Below are 23366 nucleotides of genomic sequence, written 5' to 3' on the forward strand. Positions count from 1 at the left end.
TTTCTCAAACCTGACGCCAGTGCCGTTCCGCCAGCTGTTACCATGGTTCTAGTAGCTCTAACTACAAGAATAACCGAACAACTGTATCTCTGTACTGTCATCGATAAATGAATGGAAATTATGCACACCGAGGGATGTGGTGGAACACATAAAAACCGGCTAACAATAAATTGTCTTTTTCTTTTCTTTTTTTCACTTGAGGAAATGGTGATCACTCTATTTTGTGTTTTCTGTGAACAGTGACGCTCGTGCTACTCATGTGCGCTCTTGGATCGTACTCATATGTATGTACGTACATGCGTATGTACGTGTGCCGGAACACGGAACGACAAACGCCCTAACGCTGCGAAGTGCAAGGTTACACCACTACGCGGCGTTCCTGGTGTTCCTTTCTCTACGGCGTTGCGCGCGTGCGCGGCCGCCGTGTACTGCTGGCTGCGCCCTCAGTTGCAGACGAGTTGCAGCTCGTGAGCCGTCGTCCGTCGAGGGCTATAAGATGGCGACTACGACGTCGTCGTACACTCGCACGGGCGTGCTTGAAGTGTACGCCAAACAGCAATGGCACAAAGTGCTGGCGACGCTCGAAGAGGACCATCTCAGTTTGTGCCTGGACGAGAGCTACGAAGTACCGCCAATCACTAATAACGGCACGCTTTCGGATAGCGAACCAAGCGACATCCCGGAAAGCATCGCCAACACCAAGCGGGTCGTCCGAGTAGTTAAGCAAGACAACAACGGTCTCGGCATCAGCATAAAGGGTGGCAAAGAGAACAAGATGCCCATCCTTATAAGCAAGATCTTCAAAGGCATGGCAGCAGACACGACGGAACAGCTTTACGTGGGAGACGCCATCCTGTCGGTCAACGGGGAAGATCTGAGGGACGCAACACACGACGAAGCGGTCAGGGCCCTCAAGCGTGCCGGCAAGGTTGTTGACTTGGAAGGTGAGCAGGATGGCAGCATTTGTTGTCGTTAGCTATTGTTTGGCGACATGCACGACAGTGGCCTAGACTAAACGTCTTGCCGCAACTCGTATTCCGCCAGCTCTGAGTGCTCACTCCAAGCGCCGCGCTTGGAGGGGGCGTGTGGCTTGTTTGGCTATTACGGAGAGAGCGGAGTTCTCAAACCTCGGCGGCACGCCTGGTGCGCCGTGATTTGGGCACACTCGTACTGCAAAGTTTATTATGCATGACACCATCATCAGTATGCGTTTTTGAATCCACAGGCGTGCGCCGTTGCCGCGTCATGCACTAGCTTTTTTTCGTTGTAGCATGTGTGCCGGCTGCTCGATCATCGTGAAGCCGCGATCGCTCGTTCGGCGTTAGCGTGATTTGGCATGGACAGATAACCCACAAGTATACCTTAAGAGTCCATTTTTAAAACGTTTTGATAGATTGAACTGCTGTTAAAATTCGTCGGCTTTTTCATTTACGATTGATAGAGCTTGTGGATGACAGCTGCGTGCTATCTCTTTACGATCGCTTGACCGATCGCCGATCAGAATGGATCATTTCGAGCATTGAGAACTTCAGGTTTAGCTGCTTTAATGTAATTTACTAAGCAGTTACCTGTACACAATAATTGTGTGCGTCAGTGTCAAGACTGAACTGATATGGGCGTGCCATATTGGTGTCGCTTTGGCGAAGTGCGATGTCTATTTCGTGCTTATGACAAAAACAAGACCACTTGACGAAGGAACAGCGTCTGATAAACATTTTCTCTTGTTGATGTCATGAGCTATAGAAAACAGTGGTGTGTGCCGCGCGTAAGAGTTCAAAAAGAAAAGAAGGGAAAATGGGGGAGGTTGATAATCTGAGAAGGGCATTATTTTATGACAAGAGAATGCAAATATGGCAAAGACGAATTGTGACGCATTTATTCCTTGTTACTTACATATTTTTGTTTTCCTTGTATGCACATTTGTGTGATCGATGAACTGCTCAATGTTGTCTATGCTCTCTTTACACACACACGCACACACACACACACATACACATAATATATATATATATATATATATATATATATATATATATATATATCTATATATATATGTATATATCTTTTATGAACTGCTTATGAGATATTACAATCAAGTTTTGATATTCTTGTTAAGAAAAAAAAAAACGAAAATATTGTTAAGAAAGGCACCGCAAGCCTGTGTAAGTAACAAAAATATAATTGAAAGTAGCTAATATTAACAGCTGAAAACTTGAGTGTTTGCAGAAATTTCATTTATCATGAAGCTATTAATCACCATTTATTGGCAGTGTAAAGTTGGATCTGTTAATGATGAAACCTATCATGCAGGAATGTCACTGCTCACAAATTTTCATAAACCTACTATAGGGCGGGGGGGGGGGGGGGTATTTTATTGATGTTGCATACTCAATTGTAAAGGCTGTAGTTGTTGACTTTATAAAAACTGCAGCATATTATTTTAGTCGCTTCATTTCTATTTCAGTCATATATTTTTGCACTGTATCTATTGCTGAGCATTGAAGTACATTTTGAGGCCATGGTGCTTGGAAGTGTTTGTTCCCCAAGAACTGCCAAAAAAGCTTTGTCAATGTGAATACTTCTTTTATTAGTGCCTAAATAAGTATCTTTAACAGCTAGAGTTATACTTGCTGTGCGGGGGAGTAGTTATCTAATGAGCATGAGGAGCAGTTTAGTTTTATTTTACTATTTTCATAACCAGGGAGGCTCTACTTTTCACCTGTATAAAAAATTTTCTTGATTTATGTGAAAACAAAATGGGTTTGTTGTTTTACTTAGGTGGAGCGCATCAATAATTTTTGCATTGGTAACCTGCACGACATTGTGAAATTGTATTTAGTCCCATGTACAAGATATATAAGGAGTCATTTCTTATCCCCATATTGTACATAATTAACTGCACTTCCAGTGGGCATCCTAGTCAAGTTTAGTTCCGAAGTTGTTGCTAGCGCCATGGGATGGTGGTGACATTATAGTTGTTGCTCATTTACATGCTGCCCATCTCCCTACATTTAAAAATGGCATTCCATGTTCTGAATGGTATGTAAGTTATCTTTAAGTGATTGCTCCTTCACTATATCAAGATTTTACCATGCACATCACGTGATATATGTGGACCATAACACGCGCATAAACAGAAATAAATAAAATTTCCCATCTTGTCTGAGCTTATTCATTAACGTCATCAACGTCTGAGCAGCAATGAAGAGCTCCACTGAAGCCAGCTTAAAGGGACATTTCAGCTGCACTGTGTATTAAGTTTACTATTTTGCTGCACACTCCACTGCTAATTTCAGCCCATTACATTTGTTGACTGTAGTAAAGTGGCCTCACCTTTACATGTGGTACTCGCGCACCATGCAGCTCCGCTTAATGATGTCAGTGGTCTGTCTGACCATCAAGTCGGAGTGCCCTACAGTACTTGTAATGGCAAATCGACCATCCTTTCATAATTGGTAAAAGAGCACATTTACATCATGTGTTGTGAATGTCTGAAAAAGGGTGATCACTTGTATGGAAATGAAGCTGCGTTAGTCTTGCATTTAGTGAAGGAAATTGCTGATAAGTGTTTGCTGGATTCAATAGATCAGAGTAAAAAACGCCGAAGTCCAGGTGTAGTCCAGACGTTACGAATTTTCCCGGGTTGATAATGTGGAATTCGCACTGTAGCGCCATTGTCTGTCCTCTCCTCTCGTGTTTTTGCTTGGTTTTGTACAAGAGGCACTAATGATCACCTGCACCTTACCAAAACTCTATGTACTGACATGGTATTTTCAGCTGTTCTCTTTTGCATTAAATAAAGGCCCTTGACCTCGATACCCTTGGGGGGGGGGGGGGGGGGGGGGGGGGAGGAGATCCCACGCACTGTGGGAGTCGACGTTACGCGAAGCATTTTGCTGGTAGCTGGATACCCAGCATCGTTTGAGTTTGCGTTACATATTGGACCTACGTGTTTGTGTAAGACGAACAGCTGTGTGTCTGACGCGAGCGTGACGGCAGCAGCAAGACGAGGCTGACGACGATCTTGTGACGCGGACGGCATGATTTCTACTCTGGCCGTTCGACGCGAGCTTACGACATGCCGATTGTTGGGTTCCACATAGGTACTGGACGAGCGTAAGCGAGAAAAACATGGATTATGAGGTCATCAGCACTTACGTCTACCTATGCATAGAGTTAATATAACCAACTCTAGAGGAAAAGCTCCCCATAGCGCCTATGTAGAGTGTACTAGATAGGGGGAGTGGGTCCAACGCGGGCTCCCCGTGAGGCTATATATATATATATATATATATATATATATATATATATATATATATATATATATATATATAATTTTCTTGAGAAGTTGGTGGTGCCACCGTCGCCTTCACCTGAATGAGCGGCCCCGCGCGCCGGCTGGACGCTTGTCGCGTCGGAGACCCTACCGCAGCTGCGTGGAGCTTTGACAGACGTTTCACCCTGCTGCGCCTAGTTTTGATGCTCGGTGGCGGCAACACTGGTATTATTCCCCACCGATCTGTAGTAAATGGAAAAAGAGCGAGGGAAAGAATGCAAACGACGCAGCAACGACGGTGCATCGAGCAGAGGACAATATATATATATATATATATATATATATATATATATATATATATATATATATATATATATATATTATGGGGTTTTACGTGCCAAAAGCACGATCTGATTATGAGGCACGACGTAGTGAGGGACTCCGGAATAATTTGGACCACCTGGGGTTCTTTAACGTGCACCTAAATTAAGTACACGGGTGTTTTCGCAGTTCGCCCCCATCGAAATACGGCCGCCGTGGCCGGGATTTGATCCCGCGACCTCGTGCTTAGCAGCCCAACACTATAGCCACTAAGCAACCACGGCGGGTTGAGCAGACGACAGCTACTCAACCTGTGAGCTCGCCTCAGCCAGTGGGCGTTGCCGAAACAGCCGGAGCCAACGTTTATTTGCCGGAGCTTCAGGTGATGATGATGATGATGGTGATGATGATTTAATGGCATCCCCTTTAAAAGGTGGCGGTGACAAATAGTCACATAGCCTGCTTGATTTAATCAGGTATGCTATACATGTTTTTTATCTAGCATTTTTGTGTACCTATCACTCATTCCCCCCCCCCCCCCCCCCCCCCCCCTCAACTCTGCCTTGTACCGCTACCTAGGACTGTAAGAGATCATGTTGTATCAATCTCTTCCCTGCCCTTTTTTTTTTTTTTTTTTCACCAATACTCTAAACGTCTCTTGCTTATCTCGACTGCTGACCGGTTGATGCTTCCGTCCACTTTAAACGCAAGCGCTTCTTGAAGGTGTACGTTACCTACTGTTCTCACTGAGTGAATCCCTTCGCCCAGCCTCCCTCAGTATGGTGGCGCCATCTAGTTTAGGCGCCTGCAAACGCATCCTTTTAATCACCGTAAAGTTTACATAAAAATCTTATAGATCGCCGTCCGATCTTTTGAAAAATATGCGGAATGAACTTCAAACGTTGCCCATGCGTACGGGCTACGTGTAAATGCTTATCCTTGCATAATATTTTGAATATTTCTAGCGCTACAGAAATGAGTCGTAGCAACATGGCGGCGCCTTTGCGGTTGCCGCTTTCTTTCGGCCAGATTTTCCTCTAGAGTCGGTATACTGTGGCCCTATGGCTATGCCATGTGGTTTAAAATAACGATGGCATTCGCACTCCTGTGATGAAACGTTCGACCTGGTCCGATAATATGAAGGCAGTACAGCGTCGCACAGTTTCTACGTCTGCTACGAAAAAACTATTGGGGAGCGTGGGCCGATCCCGGAGACGAGTGCAGTCTAGCACAGCATCTCAAAGCGCGAGCTGTCACGAGGAAAGAACACGAAAAACTGGCACGTGACGCACCCGCCAATTGTCTCAAAGAGTCTGCTTTGGCACGACAGGAGTATATGCTTGAGATCGTAGGCAGAGCTAGGTTTGATTCCCCAGAGGTCTGAAGTGTGGGGAGACAGAGAATACATACCTTCTGCAAAGTGCCTGGATGAGGCAGAGCATGCTTTGCACTGCAATAGTGGCAAGCCTCAGAGGGCTCTAAGTAATTTGCTATGGCTTTTCTTTGAACCAGTTTCGTTCTTCAGGAAGTGTATTTGTCGTGACGGTGTGATGCAGAAATTGGTCACGTGGGAGCAGAAAATCATTCCGTCTCGCATAGCAAACGACCATACGCGCCAGGACGAATGGTAAAACGTCATGATGTTCTCCTCTCACGTGACCACCACATTCTGCGTCACGACATCATGAAATATAACAGGAGCCACTGCACACCTCTTGTAGGGACACTACATACGTACGCATACGCGTGTGTGCATATGAAGGCTCCCTAACCTGGGAAACGAAACCGAAACTAGTTCATAGAGAAGCTGTTGTTAAGAGTGCTCTTAGGTGGCCTAACAATACTTGTTTCGGGGGGTTTGGAGGTCGAGGACCATCATTTAACGCAAAAAATCAGCAATCCGAAATGTCATGTTAGTATTACCCCCGTTGTGCCATTTATGGCGCCGGTGCGCGACTTTGCTGTTCACATTGTGGGAAGAGGCGGCGGCTCATATCCTTGATTCGCACCAGTCGGCACTATCGAAGTTTCTACTTTGATAGCAGTGGCAGGTCAAGCTACTGCAGCAAAATTTTAGTACAGTGTTGAGCATATATGCCAACCCACGTGATATTGTGAAACGCTGTGGGCGGTACCATAGTCCCTTTATAGCTTTTTCAAAAAATATTGAGGGACTATGGCAGTACCTTATGTGTGGCATGGTGTAAATTGACAATTAAACCATGCACACATTCACGAGACGTTAGCTCTTAAATAACTGATTGTTAATGCCCTCTCTTGCTCTCCTAATGTTTTTTTTCTTAGGCCAGAGTTTGCTGTTTATAAAATCCGCATGGCCTGATTCCGCCGCGGTTTCTTGGAAGACATGAACTATTTGAGTGATATTTATATTTGTGAACTCGTAATTATGTAGCCTGATGCTGGAAACTAGGGAGGGAAAAAAAAAAAAAAAAAACAGGAGGCGTAGAGAGGAAGCAAAAATAGCTAGGGGGAAGTGTGACGTCACAATTTCGAAGCGATGACGATAGCTACAATAAAACGGTTAAGTTTACTTACCAATAGTAATACTATAAAACATATTTATGGAGCAAACGTTTAAGAAATGGCGTGTTAAGTATTTATGTACTTTAATTAAGGAATGGCAGTCTTGCACCCAGCCTAAACTGTTTGAATCCGAAGCTTTCGACGCATTCGATGGCCAAGGGAGCTGTGATGGTTGTCAGAACGCACTATACGCCGCGAAAAAAGCTCTTTTTGAAAGGAAGTGAAGGCTATGTTAATTGTTTCTCGCTACAAATTCGTTTAGTGTCATCAGAATGTGGCGACTTTGGGAACGAGAGCACGCATTTGACGACCGAGTGACTTACGAGTACGCTAAGCATGTCCGTGTGGCACCCCGCAAATGACATTAAAATTTAAGGCATTAGCAAGTTAATGTAATTTACTGTGCCCGTGTGGCACGGGTACAGCGCCACACGGTACAGGCACGCCTCCTCCTCCCGCAGCCGAGTGTGCAAGAAGCCCGTGAAAATACACGCAAAATAGGTGGATAGCAAAATCTCGGTTGTCGCAAGGGATTGTGAGGTACGGCGTATTCTGCTACAACTTCCGGTTCGAGACCACGACGACGTCTATGCCGCCGTCACTTCATGCCCATGCTTCACGCGGTTTGTCTTTTATATACTGCGGAACTTTGGTGAAATACCACGATATAACCACCGCTGGGCAGTTCCAAAACGTAGGTGTGAGCTATAGCTCCTTCGTACTTATGTTGGCGCCCTTAAGCCCAAACCGCATGAGAGCGATTTTGTGCACGACGGCGACGAGCGACGAAACGGGCCGTCGCGCGAACAGATAGATAGCTTGTTCTTTTCGCTCGATCGCTCGGTTCTGGAAATCTAGAATTCGTCGCTCGGGGAAGTGCTATGAGCGACTAGCCAATAGCGCGAAGTCGGAACTGGATATACATCAGTCAAGTACTACCGATTGTCGCACGGAACGAGCAAACGACTAGATTTTGATACGTGTAAGGATAATAACGTAGTGCAAGACCTTTAGAAATATTAATGCTATTCTTTAGACTAAAACACATCGACTTAAATTAATAAAGCACGTGTAACGCCAGTTTCGGCGAGTATTTGCTGCCTTCATACCGGCAACACCGGGGAGACGTCGCTCAAAGTCGTCGCTCGTCTCGTCGCTCGTATGCGGTACAACTTGTAGGCGACGAGTGAACGCGACAGCCATCTCCATCGCGTCGCTTGTCGCTAGACTCGTGTATTTTTATGTGGCAGGCATTTCATGCCCTAACGTGTTTGTGTCGCGTCAAATAGTCATAACGTTTATCAAGCGCAAACGTTTGTCGAGCGGATATAAACGTTCGTTAACTTAGAAGTAGTCTTTAATCAGTGGTAAGTCAACCTAATAAGTGGCTGTTGGTAACGCTTCCCATAACAAACGGTACAGTCGATCGCTTCGTCCGCTGTTTTGTCTGCAGCGGTGCCCAGCGCGCGCTATATATGTCGTCGGCGGCTGTGCCTTCGCAGTCTCCCGTTTTTTTTTGTCAAAAGACGCATGTCGTGTATAACTGCAGAGAGAAAGCACTGATTTAAGTATCTCAAAAGTGCTCGAATTATTTTGACGTTACCTCTCCTCCCTCTTTCGTGCAGCCTCAGTTGCCTTTTCGTTGTACCGGAATGAAGGCGGCACATAATCAATGTGCTGAGGATTCTTGCTGGGTGCACTTGTGCGTATTTAACTGATTGTTAAAAAGGGGGTATTTGTACTAGAGCGTTAGTAGACGAAGTTATTCGCCAAAACGCTTGCCTGTGGCGAAATGATCTTCACATATTCTGGCTCCTACGTTCGGTACCCACAGCTCGCCGTTCACGGTGGCTCGTTTGACGGCAACTGCCCATTTACGTTTGTGCGCTTCATTCCATGGAAAACGAAACACTTTTTTTTTTTCCTTTCACGGAAGAGTTCGCGCATCGTAATGCCGAGCAGCCAACCATAATCACATTGCTGAAGCGTGTTTTCTTCGCGAACAGCGGGAAATCGCACTGTAGAAACTGCTGACAAGGCTGAACGAAGCAACAGAAGCGCTAAGCCGCGAACCGGAAGTCGCCAGCTGACGACATCGTCATTTTGCTATTCACCTATTGCCGCGCCCAACTGGCTCGAGACACCGCAGCGCCCGCATTGGCTGCGGGAGATGGAGGGTTCGATTCCCACCGCCGCCGGGCACCCACTGGTTCAAATGAGCACAAATGTACCCCGGCCTGGCGTCCGGCTTCCTTCAGGGGTTATACGGTTGGGAAAGGAGCCTGCGCCCTAAATTCCCGTCGAAACCCTCGTAAGAAAAAAAAAAAAAAATGTAGCACGCATTGAGCAACAGGTAGCTGTATATGTAGTTTTTCATGTTGTTCTACAATTTTCTCATTGACACTTTTCATCTAATTATAATATTTGAGAAGTTGATTGCTTAAGACTTATTGTGTAATTAGGCGGAATGCCAAAAATAATCTGAGTATCTCCAAGCGACGGCAAACAACATCATTACCTTTGGTCTGTCCAGCTGCGTCGCATATTTGCATATTTTTAAATCTTGGTGCATAATAGTTGGGACACCCTGTATGCGGTACCTTGGACCATTGTCAAATGACCGCTGTCACGTAGCTTCATTGAAAGTGGTTAAACGAAGACAGGCGCAACACGCTTTTGTAGGAGAAACATAATGAGAGACGCAGTACCCCCAGAATTTACCCACGATCTCCCGCCCTCTTAGCCACTGCGCAGTTTTTCCGAAAAATGTTCCTCGTTTATGCTGGTTACAAGCTATTCAGAAGCTCCTCACACAAAAGCGTGATGTGTTTGCTCTTTGTGCCTTCGTTCTCTTAAAAATTAAAAAAAGAAGAAAGAAAAGCACGTCCTATCCTAGACGCGATCGCCGGTAAGTTGCGAGGATAGGAAGTTTTCTCTGCGGCTGGAGTCGAATTGTTGCTAAAACTAAAACAATCAGCTACTCGTCGTGGTTGCTTAGTGGCTATGGTGTTGGGCTGCTGAGCACCAGGTCGCGCGGGATCGAATTCCGGCCACGGCGGCCGCTTTTCGATGGGGGCGAAATGCGAAAACACCCGTGTTTAGATTTAGGTGCACGTTAAAGAACCCCAGGTGGTCCAAATTATCCCGGAGTCCCGCGCTACGGTGTGCCTCATAATCAGATCGTGGTTGTGGCATGTAAAATGTCATAATTTTTTTTTAAACCAATCAGCATCGCGTCGAAGGACGTCAGAATACGCAAACGTTTATTTTACGTGCGGCCTCTAGCGAACGCACTCTAAAATTTAATTTACCGTCGCGAAACTGCACAGTGGTTTACGCCGTAGATGTGGACTCCGGATTAATTTTGACCATCTAGGGTTCTTTAACTTGCACCAAATTCTTGTCTGGGGTTCTTTAAAGGCACACTAAAGCACAACACTAATTCAGGGTAGGCAGATAAAGCGATTTTGAAGCTCTGTTGTCGTTAATTTCGAAATAATAGCTTGATTATAAACAGAAAATAAAGGTCAATGTTGGAGTTTTTGTATTTCCCGCAGATTTCCCAACGCGGGTACGTCACTGTGACATAACGGTTTCAAAGTATTTTTCGTATTGAAGCCGCGTTGGCTCATCAGAAGTTCCCGAAACTCGCCATGTTCATCTTTGGTTCCTGTAGAACATAATGTAGTCTATCTTTACCGCTAAAGTAATAAGTACAGGCCCTAGAAGACGCTGTCAAAAACTATGACGCCACAGCGAACTGACGCGGAACTTCAAGGAGGCGTTGCCACTCGTCCTTGTTTTTTTTTTTTTTTTTTTTTTTTTTTTTTTCTGGCTTACCAAATGTTTTATCGTGATAAGAGTGGTGTTTTTCATATTGCGGAAGGGTAATTTACTGATATACAGAAGTAATCAAGTGTCCCTTTAACTTGCACCAAATGCACGGCACACGGGCGTTCCACCCCTATCAAAATGCGGCCGCGAATCGAACCCGCGACCTCGTGCTCGGCAACGCCATAGCCACCGCGGCGCGTAACACCGCGGAGGGACGAAATAAACTAAGACGGTGCATATTATACGTCACGCAGCCAGCCTTCGCAAGCGAACTCTTCGTGTAGCTATCCTCTTTGTCTTTTCTCCCTCAAAAAGTCGACCCAACACGCTTGGCTGACTCGGCCCATGTGTGCTTAATTGGTTCCCGGTAGGTTATAATGACGTGCTGATGCTTTGCCAAAAGCTCTGTTCCACATTTTTTTCCTGATATGAACCGCCGCGGTAGCGCAGTGGTTGAGGGTTCGTTTTCCGGCGGCCGTATTTCGATGGGGGCGTAATGCCAAAACGCCTCGTGCACTTGATTTAGGTGCTCGTCAAGGAAAGTCCCAAGGCGGTCAAAATTAATCCGGAGCACTCCACTATACAGCGTCTCTCATTACCCCATTGTTGCATTGGGACGTTAAACCGCATGAATCAATGTCCCGACGTGCTTGTGCAACTGCCGCGGTCGTTGATTGTAACGTATGCATTTTGTTGTCTTCGTTGCAACGTGTGACAGCCGCCCGTTTAAGTCGCACCCGTTGTCTGTACGGAAAAGCGCGGCTAGCGGGGCGGTGGAAGACACTGAAACTTACCGCGACATGGTCACATGTTGGGCCGCGTTTTCTTGGATGCAATTTTGTTACGCAATGCACCCTCCTAGTTCTTTCTTTCCTCCATGAGTACCGCACTCTAGCGAACGAAGGCCCATGCACCGCGCGCCACCTGAGCATGCCGGTCATTGTTGCCTCTTTCTTTCGTCAGAGGCCAAGCTGCTACCGTCCCAGTACGCTTCGAGACGGTTGCAGCAAGACCGTCATCGAAATCCCTGATGAGAGCTCGAGGATAACGAGTGAAGCGTAGCTACAATAAGAGACCAAGCATGCGACAGCGGGCGTACGTAATTAATATTGACGTGTGACTTGTCGGTCTGGATGGTGGAAGTGTTTTCCTGCTTGGAATAAACGAGACGCAAGCAGAGATGTATCTGTTAGTGCATGACGTTTGTTTTCTTGCTGTTCAAACATAAAGAGATGTAAGCGCGTTTGGTGGGACAGCAGGCGTGAGAGTGCCAATGGCGCCAATGCAGAGAGTTGTGTTTTTGAACCGATGTTTCCGGGTGGCGACTTTGCAGATCATGCATACGTCGCTTGCCCGCGAGGAGTTCACAACTCGAAGGACCGCTCAGTGGCGTTCAATTGGACACTAATGCTTTTGCATTCACAACTCATAAGATAGCACAGGCTTCCGAGAGCGAGGGTTACGTGGCGTCGCAGCGATGCCCTTTCCCCGCACGCAACACCTGGCGCGCTATCGTTGAAGCAGGTGTCCCCTTTCGCCCGCTTATGCTCCGTCGAGGCGCGCTCGTGGGTCGCAGTCAATGGAAACTCTGCCGTTTCGCTGCTACAGACGCCGGCGTGTTCGCTCAACGGGCCATTTGGCGCTTTCGCATGAAAACATGAAACGCGTGGTCAAAATTTAATACAATAGGTCACACTGAGGTAAATATATGCCGCACATCATTTTCTCCACATCGTGTAAAATTTGATGACTTGTGGTTTGCAGCATCTCCAGTTCCCCTGAGCAGCGAATTCGACAGTATCGCTTGTCGCGGGAAGTGGGATCGGACCTTTTACGGATGAAAAACGACGCGAATTCCAGTCTTGGTAGCATTCTCACTCTCCGAGATTCAGCAGAAGCTGGCTTCGAAAGCCCCATGGACGTTTTAACTAGCGCGCAGAACAAAGCATATTCCTTTCACCGAGTGTAAAAGTGTACACGACCTCAGATCGCAAGTTCGTGCAACATTCTTCATTACCTACGCTGAACTTTGGTCTCTTGACGTCAAATCAATTTCACCATGCCATAGCTTCGTCTTTGTTTTCACCACCATGGCACAAAAGCGGGCCCTGAGTAGGCTCCTTTGGGGGCTCCTTTGAGCTTGGTTTAAAAGTTGCCCTCGGAAGAAGGAAAGGAAAATACTAGCACGTTTCTGCCACTGTGGGTGCCGGAATGCGGGCGACACGAGATGGACGAACAACCCTGACAGTGCCGGGCGCCAAGCACGTATCGGCTGGGCTGTCTGCTCGGAGGCGGATTCTTTCTTTTTTAATTTCTATCATTAGAACGCGTGGCCCGAATCTTGTTTGTCGCTATTAACCTTTAAGTTTCGCTCGCGAGTGCTTTAGCGCCCAGCACACGGAGGATTATTTTTAGTCGAGATGGGTACGAGCGAAGCGGCTCTGCAGGCCACTCTGCTGTTCGCTTCAATACGCGAACGGCCTGCGAGGTCTGCTTGTGTGTGTGTGTGACGGATGGTGATCGGCGAGCTCAGCTGCGTGTGTGTGCCCCGCATAGTCGATCGCTGCAAGCATGGCAGTGTGCTTGTCCGGCACCGATGGGCACACACAGCTGTGGATGCTTTCCAAGGATCGGGGATGGCCCGCTTCTTTACCCGGAAATGACAGGCTACCGTGCATGAGCAGCCGCGCCGGGGGATGGGACGAATGTTGAGGGAAAACTTATATGGTAGCTTTAAATTACAACGTCTGACGTTGAGTGGGTTCCTCTATTCGTGCAGTGAGGGTTGAGGGCGTCAACAGTAGAGCTGTCGCTTACGGTAAAGGAAAAACCATCGCCGCAGTTGGTCGTTAAGAACAAAAAATAAAAACTCTATCAAGTCATTAGAACAGTTGCGACATCGTGGCAGCGTTTCACGTTGCAAGCGGTGCCCTTCATTGAAAGGAAGTGCACGCGGTGGCATGTTTACTGCGTGGACTGTGTACTGCTTATAAACCTGGGAGTCGACGAAAAAAATTCAGCCGATGGCGAAAGCGCGCATGCATATATACTCGGAGCCATTAAAGAAGGCCTTTGTGTAACCACACCGGTTCATAATGGCTGCGGGTACTTCCTATCGCAGTCATGCGAACATTGGGACTTGTGCGCGGCGCTTTTCGAAACGTGCCTACGTTTTCCTAACTTTTGTGGGAAACAATCATTTTTCAAGCATAGACTGTGGTGCGGTCGTTGCTTGAGTGGAAACGCAGAGAGCTATATAGGCGGTGCTTTTATCTGTGACACACCTGCCACGTGACTGCATTTGAAGTGATATACGCGCGAGATCGTGCGTGTTTGATTCTCGGTCGCGGCGGCCGCATTCCGGATGGAGACGGAGTGCAAATATGCTCGTCGCTCTAAATTTGGATTCATGTCAAAGCGGTGACAAAAATTAATCCAGAGCTTCCCATTCTGGTGCTTTGGGACATTAAACCTCATAATTTAATTCCATCAAGTGCACACGCTCTATATAGCATGACGTTGCTAGCGGTTGCGTTAGTTGCTGCAACACTGTTGCACGCGTGAAAACACCGCTGCTATTGAAGTGGATGTCGGGCGAGCTAGCGCTGTCAATAATACGTAAGACGTGATAGGATAAGGAACAGAAAGCCCTCAACTCTAGTGAATATTGGGGGCTTGCTAGACGGAGAAATTCAATCTTGAAGAGGAGCTAAGTCCATGTGAAATTTCCCACTTCACATTCATCTCGATAATGCCTTATGCTGTCGAAGCGAAAGCATAACGCTATGCCTATATAATGTGAACAGGGTGAATTTCACTTCTGAAAGTTTCTCCCTTGCTTTCGTTGTGGCGTGTTTTCAGGACAGTAAATAGTGCAAGCATGCACTTCAAAGTAACATTATCTTTGTGATCATTGCTATAACCATGATAATTCTGGTGGAGTATTGTGTGTAAAAGTTGAGTATGTGGTGCCTCGTGTAGTCTACGTGTAGTTTTTAGCGATAACCGTCTGTTTTCCAAACGCATTCATATAGAAACTAGAAACAGCAAAAGTCGGCCTCGATAACGTTATGCGTGCGTGTGTTTTCTGCTTACTGCACTTATATCTTCATTTCCCCCCAATAACCACATACTACTGCTTACAATGGAAGCTGGGTTCAACAATTGGGTAATTTACACCTTATCGGTGTGTTATCTACTAGTTGGAACTGAATATGTGTGTATTGGGGATTCGAAAAACTTTGAGTTGTGAGTATTTGATTAAAGACGATACGGAAGTATTTCCAGCTAACTGGAAAAAAAAAATCGTCGACCTTTCCACTCCGTAGGTGGTTAACCAGCGAAGCTGAAACGTGCGGCCCCGGTGTTTATGACTGGGTTAATCCCCGAGGGTTCATTAAAGTAGTTCTCAATTATGAGGGTACGCACATGTGCACGTTCGGCTGCGACGGAGGGAACGACGTCACTGACGCTATGCCTACAGTCCGCCGTTGTTTCGAGGTTGCTCGGCGGCGTGCTTAGCAGCATTCGCCTGCCATTGGCGCTTGCGATTCTTTGAAATTAAATTGCTTCAAAATTAAATCTGTCCGTTACGTAAGACAATGAATGGCCTCATACCCCCGTACACGCGGCCTCGCCATTACGACGACCGAAGGAAGAGAAATAAACGCGAAGTAAACGCGCCTCTCCTCTGCTGGTCACGTGACCTGCTCTCCCCGGCGCGGCTATCATCCTCTCCTGGTCACGTGACCTGCGTGACCCGCCGGACAGACAGATGGCGAAGGCTCGACTTAGACCAGCTTCGCTCTTAAAAAAAAAGAAGCAAAAGATAATTGTGCGGTCTGCTTTGATGTTTGGTTTCGTGTTTACCGTAGCTTCAATGAGTTATAGGTTCGGTTGAGGCCTCTTATGAGACTTGAGGCAAATGCGATACGATGTGCCATTGTCGTATTCGTGTCAACACAGCTACAAAGGGTAGGAAGCTTTCGTACACTATATTATATACATCCCGGTTTTTGCTTGAGTGTTAAGCGAAAAGGAAGCATATATTATATTCATCTATGGTTAATATCAATATCTTTACCACTTGCTCACACAAGGCGGGCAGTATTCGTTGGTTTTTGTAACACCTTCATTTATTTGATCATTTTTGAAAGCCGGCGAAACTTCGGTGAGAAATCGGGTTTAATCTGATTTTCATAAAACTTGTTTGGAGTGCAAAAAATGGGAATTATGCCTGAAAAGGGCCTTGGTTGCCACAACGAAGGCCCTTAAGGTTTAGGCCACTTATTTTAGCTCAGTAGCTATTTATTTAATCAGATCACCGCATAGTTTGGCCGTCTGATCGCCGTGGACCTTGTCTGGAATGTTCTGTCTGCTTGTCTACATAACCCAGCTGGCGAATTGAGCTATGGCACATAAGTGTACACCTGCTAACTCTCACGAATTTGCCGTAAAGTTGACGAATTTGGACTCGTTATACTATTTTACTAATGCTGCGTCAAGTTTTAAGACAAGTAAACGATGTTCACCAAAAAGTTTCGTTCGTCGTTTTCTTGACCTTGTCGGGATATGGGGGGGGGGGGGGGGGGGATGCCAACGGCCCTCTGCCTCGACACACCGAGCCCCGCGGTTGGCGCATACCTGCGCATCAACCGCGGTCCGGTACAAGCTCGAGGAAACAATAGACGACAACCACGTGTACACTCGGAAAGCATTTATTACGACTGCAACTAACACTTCGAGCAGGCCAGCTAGCTATAGTTGACATCGCTGAGGGTTCCCTCGAAGAGAATAATACACTAGGTAAAGAAGGGCTTCCGACTTACCAACTGGGGAATACGGGGGGGCCGCGGCGTTTGCCGCGGCAAGAACGCGGTTGACTAACCACGTGCACGTGCGGGAATACGGGAGCGACGGCGGAGACTTCCGTCGTCGCCGCTTGCTGGGGGCCCCAAAGAGACTCGGGCGATATCAGCGGGATCTCACGCGACCCACCCGGTGGCGCTGATAGCGCTTGCAGGATAAAGTCCCTTGATGTATTGCAGGAAAGTTTCCCCTCTCCCAACTCTCCCTGGCACGCATGCGCTTGACGCGACGTTCGCTGCCCGTGCGGCGGTTATGGGACCCGAGGATTCCCACAACCTACCGTTGGAAATACAGTGGGGAAAGCACACGAGAAGGGTAGTACTTGCGTCGAACAAGTTTAATTTTATAGACGCAACTTCCGGGACAGGCCAAATTGGCAACAGCAAGATCACAGAAAAAGTCGCATGTGACCTGCAAACGACGTGTTGCTTTTCAGTCTCGGCTACTGCTTGTGTGCTGCACCTAAATGTAAATCATATCCACCAATAGGCGTGTGTGCTGAGGACAAGCTTTGAAAAGAAGCGCGTGCCCCTCCCCCGTCATGTCTCGGGGGATTTTCAAGAGGGAAAGAAGCAGAAGAGTATCTTCACTGCCGTCGACTGCAGCCTGTGTCTGAGCTGCGCTCGGTGATTGTGTGAGTATACATGCGAACCGCCTGCAATGGGAAACGCCGGGACGTGCAATCTACGACTTTGGCTTCGGTCCAGCGGAATCCGGGGGGCGCGTGCGACGGGGTGTGCCGACCGTCGCGCTATACCATTACACTCTCGTGTCATACGCGTAACTCCGCGCGGCATGCAGCCTTCGTGAGCGAGACAAGTCTGTGCGCGGAATACGCAGTAGTTCGCCGCGCCCGTTTGACTTTTGGCGCGCCTCGAAATCAAATCGTGGTTTTGGCACGTAAAACTCCATAATGCATTGCCGTTTGACTTTCCCTCATGCTGTTCGCAGTTAAACGAAGCGTACGATTGTGGATCAAGTTCAACCTATATTGGCGGTTTTGTTGCGCACGTGCAGCTATTAACCGAGTGGGCGGCGTTCAAGAACACTTCAATAAATATTTTCCAAGGTTTGCCTCTTAAGCTTAGTGGCATGTGTTCGTGCGAACACATTTAAAAGTTTTACCCAAAACACTACCAATACAAAGCGGTGATGGCAATAGCTGTTTAAGAAATATAGTTTTTATTTGTGGGCTTTTAGGCAGTGCTTAAAGTCTCCCTTCAGTGGAAGGGTAGGCCGGCGACCACTATATAGTGCACGCACACTCACATACGCTTATATACAGGGTGTTTCAGTGAACACTTTCAAAAATCCTTAAAGGGTGCCTGTGGCAGATAGCACAATTATAGTTCATGAGCTGGTCTACTCGAAGAAGCGGACATTACTTGCACAAGAAATTGAAATGCCTAATCGACTAATTAACGAAAAATCACTAATTAGGTTTTTAACTTATTACCTGATGGCCCATATTGCAATTTACAAATTGTAGCCGTGGAGTTCGCAAGGCGGATTCACTTGGAACGAATTCTTGGGGTGACAGCAGTTTCGAGATATTAATTCACAAACTTTGCGGAGAAATGCATTGGCGTTCCAGTTAGTTCCTTACAAAAACGTCGCTTTATGCATTGAAGAACAAAGTTAACTGGAACGCCAATGCATTTCTCCGCAAAGTTCGGGAATGAATATCTCTAAACTGGTGTCATCCTGAGAAATAATTCCAAGTGAATCCGCTTTGCAAACTCCACGGCTTCAATTTGTTAATTGCAATATGGGCCATCAGGTAATTAGTTAAAAACTTAATTAGTGAATTTTTGTTCATTAGTCGATTATGCATTTAAATTTCTTGTGCAAGTAATGTCCGCCTCTTCGAGTAGACCAGCTTATGAACTAGAATTGAGCTATCTGCCACAGGCAACCTTAAATAAATTTTGAAAGTGTTCGCTGAAACACCCTGTATATAATATATTATATATATAAGCGTATGATATAATTATATATATATATATATATATATATATATATATATATATATATATAATATATATATATAATATATGCGTGCGTGCTCTTTCACGCTCACTTTCCGTTAACGTTATTGACGCTGAGAAAGCCACCTTCAAGCATTGTAGTCAAACCAACTTTCTCTACAATTAAACTAATTTTTATAGGTGTTCTGCAGCGAAATATATTATTCTGAGTGTATTTCGGGCAGTTCATCAGTGCCGATTCAATCAAGCACTTAGAAAAAATTGGCATTTTGGAAACGATATTTCAGGTAAAGGGTTAAAGATATTTGCTTTGAATTCATATAAGTCTATAGCTACAATGCAGAACCTTAGTAGCCTTGCTTGACTGACAACCTCAGACACTACAAGAATGTGTTTTATGGTTTCACACCTACTTACCTACAAAGGTGGACCAAATGCATGCGTCTTTGGTAAAACACAACACTCATAATGCACAACTAAATGAATAAATTTAACTGGTAAGCTAAAAAAAACAAAAAAAGAACAAGAAGAACCTTTATTAATTCACGAGCAGGTACCTTCACGCTCAGGCCTTGGCTCATGAAACAGTACGCTGTGCCAATAATCTTAGTACAACAAAGGTTGTGCCAAGAATCTTAGTACAACAAAGACCGTCATGTGCACTACCTCGCGTAAATGCATGCAACAGTACGACAATACCTGCTTTCCTGGTTTTGCTCATGCCACATCAACCGATTAATCGCGATTAAATCATTAATCGAAATAATGGAGAGTTAGAACTGCCCCGCACAAGGCACTACTGGTAATAAAATCATCTCCCTCCCCCCCCCCCCTCCCCTCCTACTTCTTCTTTCTGGGGTTTTACGTGCCAAAACTAGTTCTGATTATGAAGCACGCCGTAGTGGAGGGCTACTGATTAATTTTGAACACCTGGGGTTCTTTAACATGCACTACAACGCAAGCACACGGGCGTTTTTGCATTTCGCCTCCATCGAAATGCAGCCGCCGCGGCCGGGATTCGATCCGCGATCTCATGCGCAGCAGCGCAACGCCTTGGCTGACTAAGCCACCGCGGCAGTCCCCCCCCTCCTGACTTTAAACACTACTTTTACGTTTAAGTGGCCATGCACAAACATAATCTGTATTCAGTATGCCAGTCGCCATCCAGCAGCTTTTACTTGAGCGAGTTGTCTTATGTCGCACAACGCCGCAAATGCTAGAGGTTGTGAAAAATATGTTAGGGTCACCTACACACTGCGATGCCCCTGCCAAAATGAAGTTCACAACTAGACCTCCTCGAGTCTCGAAACAGTGTGTAGTGGACGCGTTCGATATGTAGCACCAAGCAAGCTTGCGCACGCAGTATCTGCAGATAGAGAGGTGCTTGCGCGCGTGCGTCAACGAAAGCGCGCTGTTGTGTCCTCTTTCTCGAGTGCCAGTGCGCGATAAGCAGCCCGTCAAGCCGCTCCCGGCGCGGCGTCGTCAACGCGGTCGCGCTCGTACCGTGCGCGACCACGTTGACGTGCGCGCGTGGACTGAAGAATTTCCGGCGACGAGATTGTTGCGACAGCGTGGCACGTTGCAGGCGTGCTTCGCGCCCGCGCCACACTCGAGCCACCGTAGCGGCTCTATGGGGCCTCGGCAGCCTCCAGGGCGACATGGCAGGAGATGCCGCGCGCGTCTGGTGCCTGGTTTGATTGTCGAGGTGCCTACGGGGCGCGCTCATTCGAACACACTTGTAGATCGCAGCGGCCTCCGAGAGCACCGGCACCGTCTCACCTTCTTCCTCTTCTCGTTCACTGCACGCGTAGAGTCCTGCGCCGGTGGCATTTTAATGGACACGCGTGCTTTTGGCAGTGTCGACAGATCATTTCCAACTGCGTGATCTCGATGTGCGGCCACCATACTTATCGATGTCATCGCTGCACTTTTAGCTACTATAGAGAGTTATAGCTCAGCGGGTTTGGGCCAGCGGAGACGCCACTGCACACGTGCGGTACGCTGGGGCGGCCACGGAGCGGGCCGCACGCTCGCTGGTATCCTCTCACCAGCGGAGCACGCGCAGCGGACCTGCGTTTTCGCGAAACAAACATAGCAACTACCCTCACGAAGAGCGGCATGTCGTCGGCGTCGTATTCAAACGTGGCGCTGGCTCACCTGCAGCCGAAAAAGCCTCGGAGGTGCTGTACCGCTGAGGACCTCTGTATACTGCGAGAGGTTTCAGCAACGAGGTGGTTTGGTGACGATCTGAAGTGGATGACCGCGATCGAGAATCTGAAGCGAGAGTAGTAACCTTGTTCGGCAGGTGGCGCAGTGAAGTGCTCCGCTCTAAAGTCCCATTATAAGAAAAGTACCGCCATCTACTCTTTCCTCCGCCGCCTCCTCTCCTAAAGCGCTTGCTTTTTATTGCGATAGCAATTATATGGACACTTTCACCGGATTTCTGCCGTCGCCGTCGCCGTGAGGTTCCGTATAGATAAAATCTTCGCCGCGCGCCGTATGCCCGAGCTGAAGCGTGCGGGGACGCGCGCTGTCACGGAGAGCGAACGCACTCAATCTTCCACGCGCAAGCAAGGAAGCGGGAAGCGAGCGCCGGAGGGAGCGGGGGGGGGGGGGGGGGGACGCATTTCTACTCTGCCAACAACCGCGCTCGTCGCTCGCTCGCACCGTCTCTTATCTCCACACGGCTCTGACCTTTATGCGCCGTGCATTCGCCGCTCAGTTTCCGTTGAAGCGATAGACCGCACGTACCTTCGCCCGCTGCGACGTATATGCGCTTACTGCCAGCGTTTTGACAGTCGTTGTCTGCAGTCATTCAGTGTGATCTATTCATGTTTGTTTGTGCGCGCTCACACCACAGTTAGTAATAGTCGGGCCACATTTTCCAACGCACGCTACACATGCAATGCTGCCCGGGTCGGCAGTGCAGCGCTACAGGTGTGTCCCTTCGCACGCGCTGCCCACGGGAAGCGCTTCTCATCAACACCACGGTTTCACACGCGCCTTCTTGTGGTCATCGAGTCTCTCTTCATGTCGGTCTACTTACGCCGCAGCACACCTGCTTACTTAATCAGCTCATGTTTACTACAATTCATATTGCTACCAAAGCCGCTCACCTTACTTCGTATGACATTGCTGTGTTGCTATCGCATTCATTGCTTCGCCCTTAGGGTGAAACTGTGACATTTTTTTCTTTACTTTTTGCTTGCGAAAGCAAAGTCGACCGTGGCGCACCTAGAAAGTCCACGTTGAAGCTTTCAGGCCGGGCGCGCGCTGCCGCCGCCGCCGCCGCCGGCGACTGCGGCTGCGCAGAGGACTTTCAACATGGCTCTGAGGCGGAAAAAAATATAAAGAAGTGAAAAGCGCGCGCTATCATCGTCCAATCGGAGATACAGGAGAGAGAGAAGCGGCGTTTATCAAAGGATAGCGGTACTTTTCTTGTATAGGTACTTTACTCCGCTCGACCGAGCGAGGGATCGCTGAGCTAAAACTCTTCCTTTCGTGCGGCGCTCCGCTGCCGTCTCCGCTCACCCGCTGGGCCAGCTGGCCCGTAAGCCCGCTGAGCTATAACTCTCTACGGTCTTGGGCGTTTGAAGCGTAGTGAAGGACGGTGACGGGAGTAACAATTGAGCACTCTCTCTCTCTCTTGCCTGAATTAATTAAGTTCCGTGACATAGTTCCGCTCAGTAAAACACATGTTCTTGGTTTTACCATTTCTACAGTCATAGCCGCATCCCGCCGGCGCTTTTGGGAGAACATTGCTCGCAGTCGCGCTGTAGTCCAGCAACATTTAATGCGATTAGCTTTATTTGCCTACTTCAGCCGTTTTGAGCTTATCTATCTTTTTACGCAGACCCAGTGCCCTAAGTTGTCTACCAGCTTGGGCCACTAGGTATGTGCTCGTCATGCCGTCATGGTCATTGCACCGTTGTCATTCCATCGTCTCATACAGTGGTCGTGCATTCGACGTGATGCCGTTGTGATGGTTCCGTCGTTGTCACTGCAGCCCCTTTTCATGCGACTTGTCGTGCTGTCATCGTCGCCTTACAGGCTTCATGATACAGTCGTCGTCATACACTCCTCGTGATGTCCTCATACCGTTGCCATGCCACCGTCGTCATTGTGTCGTCGTCACGCATTCGATAGTCGTAACGTCGTCTTCGCGAGCCGTCGCGGTCGTTCCGTCGGTGTCATAACTTCGTCATCCGGCTCTTGTCGTCACACGTACATTACGCTAGTATTACCAAGCCGTCGTCGACACGTTGTCGTCTTACCGTCGTCATCACTTCAGTAACTTCGTCCCCTTGCCATGCCGTCGTCATCATACCGCCTTTGTCGATCCATCGACGTCATTCCTTCGTCATTCAATCGTGGTCGGGCTGTCGTCAACCAATCGTGATTTTGCCATCGTCATCATTGCGCCGTCGTGACGTAGGCGCTATCATGCATCCGTTGTCATACCGTCGTCGTCACGCTGTCGTCTGCATCTAAGAACCGTGATCTGATGGTCGTCATGCCTTCGTCATCATACTGCC

General features: G+C 47.6%; 1 protein-coding gene across 3 annotated transcripts in view; it reads left to right on the forward strand.

Moving 5' to 3' along the window:
- The first annotated feature begins 425 nt into the window (after positions 1-425).
- Positions 426-23366, forward strand: part of LOC119436284 (beta-1-syntrophin) — a 139019-nt gene continuing 116078 nt past the window's right edge. For 2 of the 3 annotated variants that reach the window (XR_005189011.2, XM_037703086.2), the window contains exon 1: positions 427-944. Coding sequence is in view for 2 of the 3 variants with exons in the window: in XM_037703086.2 (XP_037559014.1) it covers positions 497-944 (448 nt within the window). In the remaining variant the exon portion in view is untranslated. Of the gene's footprint in view, positions 945-23366 lie in introns of all 3 variants that reach the window. The other variant, XM_049656705.1, reaches the window with a different exon arrangement.

This window comes from Dermacentor silvarum, chromosome 1 (genome assembly GCF_013339745.2).
Source record: "Dermacentor silvarum isolate Dsil-2018 chromosome 1, BIME_Dsil_1.4, whole genome shotgun sequence".
NCBI lineage: Eukaryota > Metazoa > Arthropoda > Arachnida > Ixodida > Ixodidae > Dermacentor > Dermacentor silvarum.